General features: G+C 45.0%; 1 protein-coding gene across 1 annotated transcript; it reads left to right on the top strand.

Annotated features, from left to right (window-relative positions):
• The first annotated feature begins 1,927 nt into the window (after nt 1-1,927).
• MSC (musculin) lies at nt 1,928-4,738 on the top strand. Its single transcript, XM_051769413.1, has 2 exons — nt 1,928-2,704; nt 3,488-4,738. The coding sequence occupies exons 1-2, from the start codon at nt 2,183-2,185 to the stop codon at nt 3,572-3,574; spliced, it is 609 nt and encodes a 202-aa protein (XP_051625373.1). The 5' UTR covers nt 1,928-2,182; the 3' UTR covers nt 3,575-4,738.
• The last annotated feature ends 8,669 nt before the right edge of the window (nt 4,739-13,407 follow it).

Here is a 13,407-nt window from a genome sequence, read left to right as displayed (position 1 = left end):
AGGATCGCAGAAATTAGCGGTTTGATAGATGTGAGAGGAGTCAGGTCTGCTCGGTTTTGTTGTTTGTTGCGCACCAGCTTATACATTGGGAATATCCCCATTTCCTTCTCATCCAGGAAATAGGCAAAGACGATCTGAGAATTTGGCTATTCCACACGCCCCCAATCCTTTCATTAAATGCGCCGAAGTATCCATTATGCGTCGCCTTTAATCCGTCGAGGCAGAGATAGGCGGGAAAGGTGAGATTAGCCATTGCGGCTTTTAAGACTGGGTACCATTTTCTTCTTTGTTTAAAGAAATTCAGCACTTTCTCCCATTAATCTTTAGCAGGGAAAGCGTTCAGCCCGCACCTGTATAAACAACCCAGATGGGGGTAAAAAGTAAACCTATATGTCTTCCCCTGCAGTATCTTTATATATATATATATATATATATATATATTTATACGGATAATGTAGGCTAATTGGGGAGACAGAGCAACCCCAAGGTCCGGCGCTCTGCCCTTTCACCGTGCAGCGTGTGGGACACAGCCTGAGCATCGTAGTGTCAAACCAAGTTCAAGAGATCCAGTTGCAAGATCAGCTGCCTGTTTAGGTGGTTCAAGAAATGTCAAGTTTCACTTGGAAAGGCTGCCGTTAAACCCGGCTCTGATGTGGTTCTAGCCCCAGCGGGTGAAGCTGGGGTTTGCACAGTGTTAAGTGGCCTCAGTGAACCCGCAAGGCTGCCGGAGACGGGAGCAAAGCGCTGGGTGCAAAGGCAGCCGGCGGTGCCAGGAAAGTTGCGTGGCAGCAGCCGGGAAGGTTCCGCTCGGCCGGGAGGGAAATGGAAGGGAAAAAGCGTGAGCAAAAATTGCGGGACAAGATCTTTCCACCTGTTGTAGTCATTAGGTTCTTTTACGAGAACTACATTTTTATTCTGGTTAACTCTATCCAGGCTGTGAAGGCCAGTGAGGAACCAAGCGCTAGTTCTTCATCCAGAAAAGAAGGGATGTTTTGAGGGAGTGTGAGGAATACGAATTGATGGTTGATTTTTTTTTTATTTTTTTATACCCTGGTTTAATTTGCATATCAGTATTTCCATTGGATACGGAGTCCTCCACTAGCCTGTGGACTCTCTAAAAGTTGTACTGTGGAATTTGTTTCTAGCCAGTAGCTTGAAAAGCTCTCTCTTTTCGTTTGCTCTGTGACACAGAGGTGTACATAGCCTAATAAACTGGGTTTTAATTAATTGCTCTGAGGACGGAGAAGCCCTTGGACACGGTATACTCACTCGCTACCGTGTGTAGCTTCACCCCAAATTACTGACACTATCGAACCACAGTACGCACGTTCCCAGCGGCTTTTTGCATTGCTCCCCACCCATCGTACACCCACTCCCGGGTGCCGCGTCTCCTGCTGCCTCTGTCCGCTCCAGTGGGGGCAGAGGGATCGCACAGCCGCTTCCTGGAGCTGGGCAGGCAGTGGGCAGGGGACACCGTCCTGCCGCGCCGCTCGGCTGCGGGGAGCGGGGCTGCGCACCAGCTTATACATTGGGAAGATCCCCCACCCTCGAAGGAAAACTAAGAAAGAGAGCGAATGTAGGTGGGCTGGGAGCAGTTCCGGGTCGCGCTCAGCCTTAGAGATAGGGAGCAGTGCCCCGCTCCCCGCGAAAACACCGGCGGTACGAGCCTTGGAAGTATTTTACATCCTCCGGGGCGAGGAGAGGGGTCTGTCCCAGGGGAAAGGAGTTTATTCGCTCGGCACACACACACACCTGGAGACGTCCCCGCATGTTCCTGCGTGTGTGCGCCCCCACACACGGGTCTGTCTCTGTCCACCGCCGCACCAGCCCCGCCGCGGACCGCGGGATAGCGCGGAGAGGCACCGCCCCCGGCGCGGAGCTTCGCCGCGTTCGACCCCCGCCCTGAGCCCCTCTCCTCCGCCCCGAGCCCCTCTCCTCCCCCTCTGCACCCCTCTCTTCCCCCCCGCGCCCCTCTCCTCCCCTCCGCCCGGCAGATGGTTCGCTCCGCGGACACACGATATATAGGGCTGTCAAGGGGCGCATCCCCCCTCCGCACCCCCCCCTCGCCCCCGCCCCGGTACGAACTCTCCGCGGCGGGGACGCCCCGCTCTGGGCCGACTCGCCCCGGCCGTCCGCCCCCTCCTGCCTGCCGCGCTGCCCGCCTCCCTGCCCGCCCGGGGCCATGTCCACGGGCTCCGGGAGCGAGGCGGAGGAGCTGCCCGAGATGGACCTGAGAGCGCTGCAACTGGACTACCCGCAGCCGCCGGCCAAGCGGCAGCCCCGCGGTGATCTCTATCCCTCGGGGGACAACTCCTCGGCGGCGGAGGAGGAGGAGGAGGAGGAAGAAGAGGAGGAGGAGGACGGCGAGGGCAGCTGTGCGGCGGGGCCTGCGGGCAGCGGCTGCAAGAGGAAGCGGGCGCGGAGCGGCGGCCCCGGGGGCAAGAAGGCGGCGTCGGGGCCGCGGGGGCCTCCGCCCGAGGGGAAGCAGTCCCAGCGCAACGCGGCCAACGCGCGGGAGCGGGCGCGGATGCGGGTGCTGAGCAAGGCGTTCTCCCGGCTGAAGACGAGCCTTCCATGGGTGCCCCCCGACACCAAGCTCTCCAAGCTGGACACACTGCGCCTGGCGTCCAGCTACATCGCCCACCTCCGGCAGCTCCTGCAGGAAGACCGCTACGAGAACGGCTACGTCCATCCAGTCAACCTGGTACGGCGCGGCGCGGGGGGCGCGGAGGGCGGGATGCGCGGCGGGCGGGATGCGCGGCGAGGGGCACCCTCGGGAAACCCCCAGGGGGCCGTCCGGGATAGCCCCGCAGGGCCAGCCCCTCGGGCTTCGACTGGCAGCGCTCAAGCCGTGCCCTCCCAGGCAGAAGCGGCGGGGCGGCCCGGGCTGCTTGGTGAATGCCCAGCCACCCTCGCTCCGCGGGCGACCCGAGCGCCGGGCTTGACCTTCGGTGATGGTGGGTGTGTCAGTCCTGGGGAGTCAGAGAAGGGGACCTTAAAGAACTACATTCCTCGGGCATTAGGCAAGCTTAGTGTCCTAAAAAGGAGTAACTAGGTCTGCGGGCTGGCCGGGAGCACCAGCAAGCCGTCATGAGTTCATCGGGCCAAAACTAAACGCCCGATGCTTCGTCACGGGGTAAAAAGGTTTCTTATATACAGCAGAGTGATTGTTTTTGAGTATTTGATATGGTTTTTATTTATTAAATGATGTAAACAGTTGCAAAGCAAGAGAAACGTTACATTTTGGATGAGAACAATCTGTTGCTGACCATTGCAGCCCTTCTGTGGAACATTTAATTATAATGAAAAACGTAATGAAAATATTTGTTGGAGGAACTCAGCTCTCTCTGTGCTTCCCACAGGGACTAAAACATGATGACGTGTTTGCAACTGAACCAGAGTTAGACATCTATCAGTAATAAAGCTCCAGTTTCATATGAGGATAAACTTTCTTTTAATATGAAATATTTTTTCTTTTTGCTTACAGACTTGGCCATTTGTGGTTTCAGGAAGACCTGACTCTGATACCAAAGAAGTTTCTACAGCCAGCAGATTATGTGGAACTACTGCATAGTCAGAATAAATTGAAGATTTTTAATTGTTGTTGATCTTTTTTATGGGATGGATATTCTTAAGAGCTGTGGTTTATCGGCTCAGGACTAGAAGATGGGGACAAACCCCCATCTCTAACAGTGTTAAATCTGTGTCCCTTGTAATTCTTTTCCCTTAGAGTTCTGAGGGATGTTTATTTAAAGCAGTAAAGAAGGGAGGGAGTTGGAATTAGACTTTTTATGAACTGACTGCAGCAGCTGAAGTCTGAGACTTGGCTTCATCATTCCTACAATTGCCTGAGGACCTGCTGTTCTGAGGCTTTTAAACTAATGAAAGAGGAATATAATGATATAGAATTAACAGCATGGACCAAAATACAACTCTACAAACTAACCCCAAACAGTGTTATTTTTATTGTAAATCAAATCAGTATTTTAAAGTAGCTTTGAAACTCAGATAGATTTATAATATATTTTGATGGCCTTTGTATTCACGGATCTAGCTTACTGCAACTATGCAATAAGTATAGTCATACTTCTTTTTTTTTGGTCCCTTTAACCAGATTTTTCTTAGAAGTGTGTAAGAGGCCACATTCTGCATTTAGGCTACCATCCATTGGAATTAAACTAATTCCTTTGGTTATATCTTGAAGTGCCACATGTAGGAATGTGGGACTGTCACTAGAACTGTGGCAGAGTTTCTGTACCTTAATCTGGAAGGGAATTTTGCTTACTGTATGGCAAGGGTGCCTGTGTTGAAAAGAATGAGTTTGTATGATGCTGCAAAATAACAAGAATTCACAATGTTTTAAATGTTTTTCTTGTATGCTTATCTTTGAAAAGTTTGCTCTCAAATGAGTTAAAGTGTCATTTATTAATGGATTCAAATGTTGTAATAAAAGAGGATGCCATCAAATAAGTTGCAAATGTAAATAACTCTATTTTTTTATAAATTACATTAAAAGCTTGGTTACAATGAATTGCTGGTACTGTGATACTGTGTGGTTGCATCCATATGCGAGCATCTTTGTAATGCATGTTCTTGAAACCTGCTTTTGTAAATACAGTTATCTTCCCCACCTCTTGAGAGCAGATGCATCTCCACAACAGAGTCAGATAAGAACATTATCACCCCAAACATTTCATGTGAGGCACAGTACTATATCAATAAGCAGGGAAAGACACATTTTTACAACTTACAGAATGCATTGTAACAGTCTCTTCTGTGATGCAGAAATATAAATAAATGTAGCTTAAGAAATCAATATCATATACTGTAATAGCTTGTTTTGCTCTTCTCTGTCATTTCACATTTCCATCTGTAGTCTGTTTTGCTTTTATTTGTATTTTTGCAGTGGGAAATCAGATGAGTTTTCCTAGTTGGAGCAGAATTTACCTGTTTTAAGATTAAAACTGCTGAGATAAGATTTTATTTTTTCTCAAGATACTTCACTAGTGGTTAACTCACAGTAAGGAAGATGGAATTGCTTTAGAGAAGAAAAAGCCACCTCTTCCTCATATAAGCAGTGAGGAGGAAGAAACATTTGCTTAACAAGAAAAAGTTTAACCTATTTTGTTGTCAGGTCATTCCATGTCATGGATTTCTGGTTTGACATACTGCATAGAAACTCAAGACTGACTATTGGTAGTGTCTTGCAAGTAGGTGAACTGCAGATAATGGCTTTTCTTCTTGCAAAATGTAAAATAATCCAGAGTCACTGCAAAATAAGATGAGCAATCAGTCCAAGATCTGCTGAAATGGTTGCTTTTAGTGATTTGGGGGCAAGCTGTACAGAGACCATAATATAACTTATCTTCCATTTTTTCCAGAGAGTCTGTAAAGGAAAGGGGCTATCCTAATTTGCAGTTGTGTGACTGAGGTGGGACTCCAACTGACCTTCTCTAGGAAGCTTTATAAAAAGAAAAGAACATAAACAGTAAAGCAAAAAGGAAGGACCTTTAGGAAGGCATAAGTTATAAGAAAACTCAGCCAATGTTTATCTAAACCCTAGAGAAAAGATTATTCAGCAGTTTAACTAAGGTACCACTTAAGATAATCTCAGTTGTGATATTTAGCTGGTTTTGGCCTTGATCCCAGCTGTAATTGGTTAACGACTCTAGGAGATCAGAAAAACAAGGAAAGCTGGAGAAGTTTAAACAGTATAAAAAGGTCCATGCAAAGTAATGGAAAAAAACGTTCAGGGTATATTCCCAAATATGAAGTGGTTATATTAAGTAAATACAGTAGGTCAAAACTGGGGGTGAGGAGTGTAACATGAAGTAAAAACATAGGATTGCTTGAATCCATGCACCATACTACATGACCTCAAATACTTTTTTCTTTGTGCCTACATAATATATAAAAATACTTTCTTCATAAAGTATTGAATGCACTTCCTGCACTTGTTATGACAACAGATACATAGTGCCCCAACAGACTGTCGCTGGTTTTAGCATAGAAGTAAACAATGGCCACAGGTAACATTTCAGGTCAAAAACTGGAGAGAAAATGATAGCTTTTAGATACTGAATGTTGTCTAAGACTCAATTCTTTCTTTTAAACACGTCTGTAGAGAGATACATGTCTTATTGTATACTTATTTCTCTTAATATAGTAGTTAGGGATGTTTGGATTTCTCCAACAAGGATATTACATTTCAAATCATTAATTTTGATCCTTGGGTTCATAAATATTCTTTTTAAAAGCAAATTAATAATCTTCTCTCCCAGTGAAAGGCATTATGTGATTAGGAAAAAGTTCAGGCAATTGAAAGGCTCCTTGCAGGTTTGTTCTGAGATGAAGGCCGCTGTCTTTCCAGGGAAGTGCCAGGTAGGTCACGTATTCTGGCATTCCTCACCTATAAAGACATATCAAAAGTACATGCATGCATTTTTGAAATCTTTGAAATTCACAAACAGATGAAATTCAGATCAGTGCTTTATATGAATGAGGTGACCAAAACATTCTAAAATGCTATTTTTGAGCATTTGAGATTCCATAGAAAGATAATGTGTTTTGATCTTTCTTTTTTTCTTCTTTTTTTTCCCTTTTTTTTTTAAATCAAGTTTTTGCCAATTCGATAGAGTAAATTGATTTAATTTGTAAAGTCTGAGTGTTTTCTTTGAGTGGGTAATTCCAGAGCTGTGTGGAGGGGAGACTTAAAGTAAAAAACTACCTCACATTTCTACAGTTCACAAGCACGGAAGGTAAGAAATACATACATTTTTATTAGATTTGACAAGTTTACACTTGGTGATTTTTTTTGTTACATTAATGACAAGGTAAATTGTGTACCCATCTTGATCCCACAAAGTTATGCAGAATTTGCTAAAGCTGTTTTACAAATAAAATGCCAAATCATCTGCAACTTGGCTATTCAGCCAAGACCTGTTTCATGTGAAGTCCTAATGGCAGAATACCTGCATTGACTTTCCTGGCAGACAGTCCGTACAGAAGGAGGAATACTTGTCTCCCAAAAATATTTTCATGACTTTAGACTGATATAGATGCTGTGTGGAACTTCGTTTTGTCCCTATTCTGTGTGGGAATCTGATAGAGCAGATCATTAGCGTCTCTCATGAAACCATTCCTTTCCAATGCATGTGTTTGCTTACACAAGGAAAATATATCTGTCACATTGAAAATGTTAACAATTCTGAACTGAGTAAAATAAACACAGTTTGCATATAAAAAATACCTAAGCCTTACCTTTCCCATTTAGTGCCTTTATACACATACTATTTAAAGAACTCTCAGACACGCTAAGGATTCTAAATAAAAATTTTGAGTTTATCAGCTAAGTAAAGGTGACTGAAAGAAATGCAGTTGCTACTATAGGGGTCTCCCAGGAGAAAGAGGGAGTTGAAGAAATCAATTTTAATATCTTAATAAGTATCTGAAATTTACTCTGTCTCTCTTTATTGACTCTAGAAGGATTTGAAGGTGACCAACTGCATGATTCAGTTAAATATCTAATGTTTCAGTTAACTATGTAATGTTGTAAGGAATACAGGCATGTTTAAATGTCTGAACTTTATATGAACCAAAGAAGCTAAAAAGAAGGAAGAAGGGAAATTTAGAGCCACCCACTTATACAAGCTTATAGTAACCTTATAAGCAAATAATAAATATATTATTTGGATGAAATAACTTGGAAAGCTGTCCATTCTATTGTGCAATAGTCACTTCTTCCCAAGTAACTAATTCTGTATGCATTTGGTATGGCAGTGCAGATTCTCACCATGACTAATAGCAATTATACCTAAGAATTAGGTTCCACCACTGGACAGTGTTTATCATACTTCAGCTGAAAGAGATGTACACAGATTTTCTACAGTGCACAGAGACAGATGTTGAGTTGCCTTCCAAACGCTAAATACCTAAATCCGTATTTTTAATACATTCTGGCAGGAGTGCAGTGGATCAGTCGCTACATTATTCAGAGACCTGTGCTATTGCAGTTTAGGCTGGTTAGGATTCAGGTACTAAGAAGGAATGGGTATCACCCTCTTCCTGGGCTCTGAAAAATTTGTAAATGCAAATTAGTAAAAAATAACTAAAAATGCCTTATTTGGAATGTGGCACATGAGAATCTCACTAGAGTTAAAGTTCCAACAAAAGTTAAGACAGCTGGAGGGTTCATATAGTTATCTATCCAACAAGACAAGCAAAACTGAGAACTTGTGGCTGATGTAGAGCTGAAGAATCACTCCTGTAATGTTGGGGTGCTGACAGTCTGAGAGTCTGTGTCTGGGACTAGAAATATGTGGCAACACTCAGAAGAACTATAATTAACCTCAATGTGACTGGAATTTAGCAAGCAAAGGAAATCACCCAATATTTTCACAGTGGTGAAATTGTTAAAAAGAATTCACATTTCCAAGGTTAAAAATAATTCAGAATCTGACAAGAAAAGCTCTCTATGACAACAGAGCAGGCAGAGTTGTGAGTCGGAATGTACACACAAAGACAACTGCAACCCAAGCAAACAGGCTGCATCACTTTGTAAAAGTTTATGAAGACCTGTGTAGTGAGCACAGCACATATGAAAGGTATGGACAACATCAGCTTTAGCTTAGAGGAATTTTCGCAGAAACAACAAGAATAAGATAAATGGATGGTAATCAGAAAATTAATGGATCACTTTTTAATTTTAATTCCAAGTTGCTGTGATGGCAGAAGCAACATCATTAGTACTATAAATCCCATAGTCAGTAAAAGGAGTAAATGTAGGCATGACTGTTCATACAAAATTGAGATTGGAACAGCATAAACAATTATTGTATTCTTTGAATATAAGCAGTATGAAGTTTAAATCAGTTCATGTCCTTAGTGTCATCAAGAGGGGAGGCCATCTAGAGGAAAAGGGGACCAAACTGAATCAGAAGTCTTTTGCAACAAGGAGCTGAAAGATTCCAACTCTCCTGGGATTCATTTCTTCAGGGAAGTCTCTCTTGCCCTCATTGAAGAGGAGTGCAGTAGGTCAATGTTCTGGGAAGTCTCAGGAAAGCAGATGAACTACCAAAAGAGATGCAGTCTGTGGTCACTATGGGGAAAACCAAACAAATCCAGTGTCACTCGTTTCTTCTGTAGAAGTGCCTCACCCCACCTTCAGAATAAGCATACATGCCTGTAATGTTTCTCACTATCTAAAAGGGAGATCTTGGAAAGATGGTTCACGTTAAATGTTTTTACCTGCACTCTGGCACATGTATGGTCTGGACATGTCTCCTTTGCTTTTGGGGAGATACTGAATACCTGTGCTAACATCATCTGCTGCAGGGAGCAATCTGTGGTCCCTACTCCAAGCAGCAGATAGTGCCTTGTATCACTTGCTCTAATCTTGTTTACATCAGATTGCTGGTGTGCAGGAAAACACTTTTCATCCTCCTCCTCTGTGTCCCAGTGTGGCATCAATAACCTTCAAAGGGAAAAACAAAAAAGAGAGACACATTGCTATTTACTAGGAAGGTGATTTGAAGTCCTGAGGAAATGTCTTATATTCCTGGATGAGACATTTTCGAGCTACATTTAGATATTCTTGAGGCTTGAAAGGTCTATTAGGATAGTTCTATAGAACTGTGGAGGTTGTAAAAGGTCATCCTGTGTATGCAGGAAGACCTCTGGGGCACTCCAATCCCAGAATGACAATTAAGTTCCAACACACGAAGAGTACACCTCACATCCATTCGGGCTGTGCCCAATTCTTGACATGTTTCATAGGAAACAGAGCAAAACTTGTGGTATTTGGGGGAGGAATTAAATGGCTTTTTGACATGAGAAAAGTAGGGAAAGAAAACAAAGAGAAAATGGAACAATTTTCTGTAGGACCCCCGGATTAAAGCCAAACTGCCAAATTGGTGAAGTTCTGTTCATAGGAGTAACTAGAGACAGAACCTAACAGACTAAAATATAAAGGTAGACCACAATAAGGAACCACCCCCAAGAGTAAATTTGTCTCCATCCGTTAAAAATGAAAGTGCCAGCTGGATGTACATGGAGATAAGTGTATAAAATTTAGCTATCTGTAATGATATTTGGATTACAAGTTTAACATTTAACAGTGTGACAGTGATGTTACGAAGCGTGAACTGAAAACTCTTGAAAGACAGGCCTGGAGTGCCTTACACTGGCTAAGGTGTAATTGTATGGCACACGTATGTGTTGAAGATTATTTCTCAGTCATAACTGCAGGACCTGACACCAATCTGTTTCTAATAGCAACCTGGTTTTAGGTGTTTGCTCATCTTATGATACAGCCCAGAATACTCCCTTTCTCTCAGAGAACAACAATTTCAGATTTCTTTCCCATTCTATGTAATTTCCCGTGAACTTGTGATGCAAGTTATGCCATAAACATCTTTGTTCCTCTTTCTAGCCTAGATACAGCTCTGATGTGGATGAAACAGCTGTGCTTTTTGCCCTCCCTCACTCCAAGTAAAACCACTAGTTACCTCTGTAAACTGTTCATATTGTATCATCTGAGGATATCCTTAGTTTGTAAGAGAGAGGTAGTTACTATAAACATAACACCACTGGCATTACCAAAATTCTCGTCATTTTGACCACCACTTCAAGTTTTGGAACAGATGCCAAGGATTTGACTGACACTCAAGAGTCCCCACTCCCATACTCCCTGTGTAAAAGGACTGCAGCTAGACTCCTTCTGAGCTGAAACACAGCATCAACATACTCATTTTACAATTTGTACCTTAGCCTACCCTGCCCTGTGGAGATGTCACAAGTTTAAAAAAAATGATGCCAAGAAGCATTTCTGAGCATTGCAGCTCCAGTGTCTCTGCTATTACACTGTTGGAGAGGTCCCTGCACATTTGTGGTTTTGGTATGGGCCATGTGCCATTCTCCCAGGCAATGCCAAGACATAGTTTCCAAGTCAGCAATGGATAGGGATTATTCACAATATACAGTTTACATAATGTCATCTTATTTTGGAGATTAAGAGTGCACAGTCATAAGCAGAATGGACACAACCTCGCCAAGGGCAGTTGGCCTCAAAGCCAGAGGACTGTCTTGGTATAAAAGAACAGCCCTTCATGCTATTTAGTAGTTTTGACTTAACCTCTGATTTTCAACTGAAGTCTCTAGTTCACAGAACCTCCATGTGTCTCGTCTATGGTTTGGATTATTCTGTAAGATCTTCTAGGAACAGCCCATGCTTCCCTTCATTTTTATGTATCTAGCACAAAGAAGTCTTACACCCAGTCAGGATGTTATCTAACATCAGAGCAAAATGAATGAAAATCGTGACATTACACTGTAGTTCCTACTGCTGAAGCTGAATAGAATCATATTTTTATGACCTGATATGAATATGAATCATATCTTTTACAACCTCAAGGTTGTAAAAGACCTTTGAGATCGTTGAGTCAAAGTGTTAACCCAGCACTGCCACATTCACCGCTAAACTGTGTCCCCAAGTGCCACAACTAAATATTTCTTGAACACTTCCAGGAATGGTGATTCCACCACTTCCCTGAGCAAAATAGGCAGTGATTTAAGGTTTTAAATCCACCTGCCTTGTAATATATGCCTCAGTGTGCAAGACAGTGGCAAGTCTAGCAGTGGATTGAAAGACAGCAGATAATTTTTTCTGAGAACAGTTTAACACTAAAATGTCATTGTACATGAGGCACCAAAACAACATAACAACCCTCATTTCCTCTTCCAGGCTTTCAGTGTGTGTCTCTAGTAACAAATATAAAATAAAAACTATTTTTTCACTTCTCAGATATGCCTTTACACCGTCATTATTTTAAGCCCCAAGAAAGTTCTTTTTTTTTCAACATTTAATAAGCCCACAAAAGATCCTCTGGTGTGCCTCTGACCCTGAATGAGGATGGGAAGACTAGCCCACGTGGCCTCCAGCATCTCTGACTGGCACAAGGGTTTCCTCTCTGTCATCAGACACATCCCTGGCTCTCTGCCAAGGTGTCTCCTGGAGAAGAACTGGCAGCTGGCTGGGAGAGATGAGCAAGAGGAAGAAATCCAGGTGAAAGAAAAACTGATTTGCAAAAAAGGCTGCAGATGCAGCCAAAAGGGATATGAGGGGTTTGGTCTTGTAATGGCAGAGGAAAGATTTGGAAGGATCTTGCAGGGTGGAAGAAGGGGGGGCTGGGGGAGGAGGGATGAACATACCTGTTCAAAAGTGTTTAAATATGCCTACAGAAAGGACTAGGGGGAGGTTATCTAGTTACGCCAGCTTAGAATCATAGAATCACTAAGGCTGGAAAAGAACTTTAACATCAAATCAGCTTCTGAGCTTGTTCACTCACTCCTAAGTATTACTTTATTTAATAAAGAAGTAGCACCATAAGATAGCAGGAGCTGTCCGCACGGAGCGGGCACCTCTTTTCTTGCCGTTTGGCAGCACTCGTCCCGCTTTAAAGTTTTCCGGAGGTGCCCCCCGCACCTCCCCGGCTCCCGCCGCCCCGCTGCCTCTCAAGGCGTGACAGAGCTGGCTCCCCGGGCCCTTGCTGCCCCCTTCCTCCTCCGGCGGGAACTTCCACGGCAGCGGGAGAGCGCCCGGCGGAATCACGCCGGCCCGGGGAGGGCTGGAAAAGGCGGATTTGGGCGGGGACAGCCCCCCCTCCCGCCGCCGCCCGCTGGCGGGGCGCGGGCGCCACCCGGTGGCCGCGGGGCCGAGGCGCAGGGGCTGGGCGGTGCTGGGATCGAACGGCCCTGGGAATGACCGGCGCGAGGATCGGCGTTAGGAATGGTCGGCGCGAGGATCGGCGTTAGGAATGAACGGTGCGAGGATCGGCGTTAGGAATGGCGCTGGGAGCGGCGCGAGGGCCCCTTGCTACTGCCGGCGGCTCCTTCTGTCAGCTGCTGGTTTAAAGTAAGACCGCGGGTGGCGGTGCCTGCGGAGCAGCGCGGGGAGCCTCTCGCTGAGGGTTTCCGTGGGCATGGGCTGCCCACAGGTCCAGCGGGTCCTCGAACTTCCTGAACTCGAGACGCTGATGGGTCGTCCAGCATCCCGATTCCCTGCCAATGTGGTGAACAAGAAACACAGGGGTAGGAAAGGAAGCGTAAAGGTGGCGTTCGCATCGCTCCGTGTGGCGTGGTACGAACCGCGCCTTACCCAGAACAAAATGAAAGTATTAAAAGAAGATGGGAGGGGAAGGACCCTCCCAGGTTGCAGGGTCCAGCCTGCACCTACAGGCCCGCTTAGCACCACGAGGCTGCCCCTGGCCACTTAATAGGGGCAGGGTGGTCCTTGCCTGAACAAGTCTTGTGTCTCCCCGGTCAGGACTGGGGACATCTGCTTGTCGCGAAGGACCCTGCAGATACAGCACTGGGGCTGACCCTGGGCTCTGCCACCTGCCCGTGGTGCAT

The sequence above is a fragment of the Manacus candei genome, unplaced genomic scaffold, assembly GCF_025592945.1.
Source record: "Manacus candei isolate 608988 ecotype Guabito, Panama unplaced genomic scaffold, ASM2559294v1 h1tg000008l, whole genome shotgun sequence".
Lineage (NCBI taxonomy): Eukaryota > Metazoa > Chordata > Aves > Passeriformes > Pipridae > Manacus > Manacus candei.
The sequence above is the reverse complement of the archived record's forward strand: the minus strand, read 5'-3'. Positions and strand labels throughout refer to the sequence as shown.